The sequence below is a fragment of the Hipposideros armiger genome, unplaced genomic scaffold (assembly GCF_001890085.2).
Source record: "Hipposideros armiger isolate ML-2016 unplaced genomic scaffold, ASM189008v1 scaffold_948, whole genome shotgun sequence".
Taxonomy (NCBI): Eukaryota; Metazoa; Chordata; class Mammalia; order Chiroptera; family Hipposideridae; genus Hipposideros; species Hipposideros armiger.
In genome coordinates, this window is record NW_017732298.1 from 391,786 (window position 1) to 394,926 (window position 3,141).

Here is a 3,141-nt window from a genome sequence, read left to right on the forward strand (position 1 = left end):
ATATGAAAATTTGCAAGTCACCTAGTTTTAATTAAATGCTGAATTTCAGATACCTCACTTCCATCTGGAATCATGCTAGCAATGCATTCTTCTAGGCATAGTCAAAATTGTCAAATTCAGTCAAATAACCACTAAACCTGGAACTTTCCTGGTTTTCTAGATTTGATCCTCTTCAGTCTTTTTCAACAGAACAGAATCATCTTAATAGCATGTCAGAACAAGTCACCCCTGTCCTCAAAGTCTTTCAAGTGCTTCTTGTTTTACTCTGACTAAAAGCCCAGAACCTTGCAGAGGTGCACAAAGCCCTGTGTGACCTAGCACACCATATTCCCTCTGACCCAGTCCTCTACTGCCCTCCCCAATACCTCATTCAGAGGCCAGCTTTTCTGGCCTCCTCACCATTTGTCAGATACACCTGGAGTGTTTCTACCTAAGGAACTCTTTCTTTACTCTTCCCTCTGCCTGAAACAGTCTTCCCAGTAAATCCACTGTTCAGCTCTACTACCTCCTAGCAGTGATTTAGAGCAAATTGCTTAATCATCCATGCCTAGTTTTCCCATCTGTAAAAAGAGGGGGAAAAGACCTTGTTTTGAGGATTAAATGAGATAATAAATGTGAAGTACTTAGAATAGTATGCGGCATAGAGTGAATACTGCAAAAGCATTCACTAGTATAATTCGGACTAAAAGTCCCAGCAGGTGTTTTGGATCACATGATCATCCCTTCATAAAACAAAATTTGAAAGTGCTACTTGTGAGTCATGTCATACATTTTCCTGAATTCTAAAAAGTAAATTAATGTATTTGATTCTCAGTGGTAGAAAGAATTCCTAATATCAATTATAACTGTTCACAGAGTTCTTCCTCCTAAATTACCAGAACATTTTCCACAAATTCATAAACAGAAAACTCTCTGACATTAATGTTTGATACAAACACATACTTAACAATTATTTCACTTCACTCACAGCGAGGCTTCTATGGCACAGAAACACCTGAAATACGTTCTCATTCACTGACAAACATGGCATATTATCTTCTGTATAGATTTAGAAGTACATTTTCCTATGGAACTAATCATTTGAAAGTTGGTCAGAGCAAAAGGGTAAAAGTGGCTCTAAATATGGAGCTATTTTGATTCAAATATTGCTGCCCCACTTACAGCTGTATATATTAGTAAGCAAGTTACTGATCCACACTAAGATTTACTTTCCTCTGCTCTGAAACAGGACATAATGCTTACTAAGCTTCCTTTCAGAGATGTTTGGATGATAAAACAGTGTGCACTAAAATGCATTTTTAAAAATCAGTATTGTTAATAATAATGTGATCAGCATTTACCATGTGCCATGCACTGTGCTACATGCTTTATATAAATGATCTTATTCTCAGAAAAATGATTATTTTGCTATATTTTTATTATCCTCATTGTTAGATGAAACTGAATCTTAGAATGCAAGTAATGTGTTATGTGTAATTTAAAGAAACATTAATATTTCTACACATTAACATTCTTGCTAAGTGTGATTGATCATGACAATCACTATAAAGTTCTATTAGATATCACATAATTCACTATATTCAAGACAATACGTATTGTGAAATAACTAACACCGCTTTATCAACTTACAGAATTATGGCTTTTGTCCAGACCTACTTGAAATTAAGTCTACCAATAACAACATAGTAAAATGGCATATATATATTTTTTTTTTACTTTTAAACTGAGGCTGTAGTATATAATGAATGTGCTAAAATGTTCTCCCCATTTGTGGGAAAATAGGAGAGCTAGCTTTTAAATGTTTCTTTCACAGATACATTGTCCAGAATTAATACCCAGTCTAAGAATTTTAAAATGTTGAATATTTATATACAGTATAGAAGCACATTTACCATAGCCAATATTATACATGCACTATGCATCATAATTCATTGGATGGAGGGGGAGAAAGAACATAGAAACAAAGAAACAAACAAATACCCTTTTCCGAGTCTTCTCTTTTAGGAAAGGCCGGATCACAGTGTACAGGGCATGGATATACCATGGTTGGTTGACAAAATGGATTCCTCCGAATCGTGCTGGGAAACTGTCCTACAGTAACATGGAGGGCGAAACAAAAAGTCAAAACATGCTTCCATATAGTGAGAAGATTCGGGGAAGGCCATATTATACAAATTTGTTATTCAACGCTCTTAAATGAGATTATTTGTATAGTTAGAAGAAGAAAGAAGAAATGTATTGCATTAAACATTGTAAATTCCATATAAAAACTGAAGCAATATGTAACAAAGCAAACCCTTCTCAAGAATAGATCGTTGATAAGAATTTTACCATGTTTAGGAATGCCATAGTTTAAGCCCGCAAACTGCTAATAGTCATTGTAGGCCAAGAAACATATATAAAAGACAGAAATTTGTCAAATAATGAACATGTGATAGATAAGAGTTTTAATTAAATAATTTATATTTACATTAAAGTGTATTTTAATTAAAATACTTTTTTTTTAAATTCCACTGTAGTCACCTATAATGTGAGCATTGCCAGATATCAAAACTCACTTTATTCTCTTTCCCTTATAACAACTTTATTATAAACATTTTCCTTTCCTTATTTCAGCCTAATGGAAGCAAAAGGAAATATGCTTAAGCATTAATAAAAACCTAGAGTTAGAGTTGTAGTATAAGAATTTTGGAGATGCATTTTGCCAGATTAAGTAAGAGTCAAAACCCTCTGAGCTCACCTCCCAGGAGAAAAAACGGGGTTATCATAATGCCAGCCTCTGCTTTGACGAGAATTTACCTCTATAGCATTTGCATCTGAAGAGATGTAGAGAGGTGTTTTCTCCCCATCCCTGACTAAATATGCACATCCCAAGCCCACTTCACAATACAAAAGAAATCCTTAAGTCAAATGAATTGCAACATTTGACAGTGCTATGGATTCCACATAAATGACCTGACTCTCGCTGCTGGTTCAAAGTTCCACACTGAATTGACTACAAAAGCCTTCTTTAAGAAAATTTATACCACTAGAAGTGTCTCTCGAGTGGCATCATAATAATTGGCATTCTTCTGGATTCTACTTAGAGCATGAACAGAAACAAAAGAAAAGTAAGGAAAATGAGATAATCATACACGTATT

The 3,141-nt window shown here is 34.5% G+C and overlaps 1 protein-coding gene across 3 annotated transcripts in view; it reads right to left on the reverse strand.

Annotated features, from left to right (window-relative positions):
• The window catches only part of CLVS2 (clavesin 2), a 117,796-nt gene that overhangs the window by 63,983 nt on the left and 50,672 nt on the right, over positions 1–3,141 (reverse strand). For all 3 annotated transcript variants that reach the window (XM_019630807.1, XM_019630805.1, XM_019630806.1), the window contains exon 4: positions 1,981–2,091. In XM_019630807.1, coding sequence (XP_019486352.1) covers positions 1,981–2,091 — 111 coding nt within the window. The remainder of the gene's footprint in view (positions 1–1,980; positions 2,092–3,141) is intronic.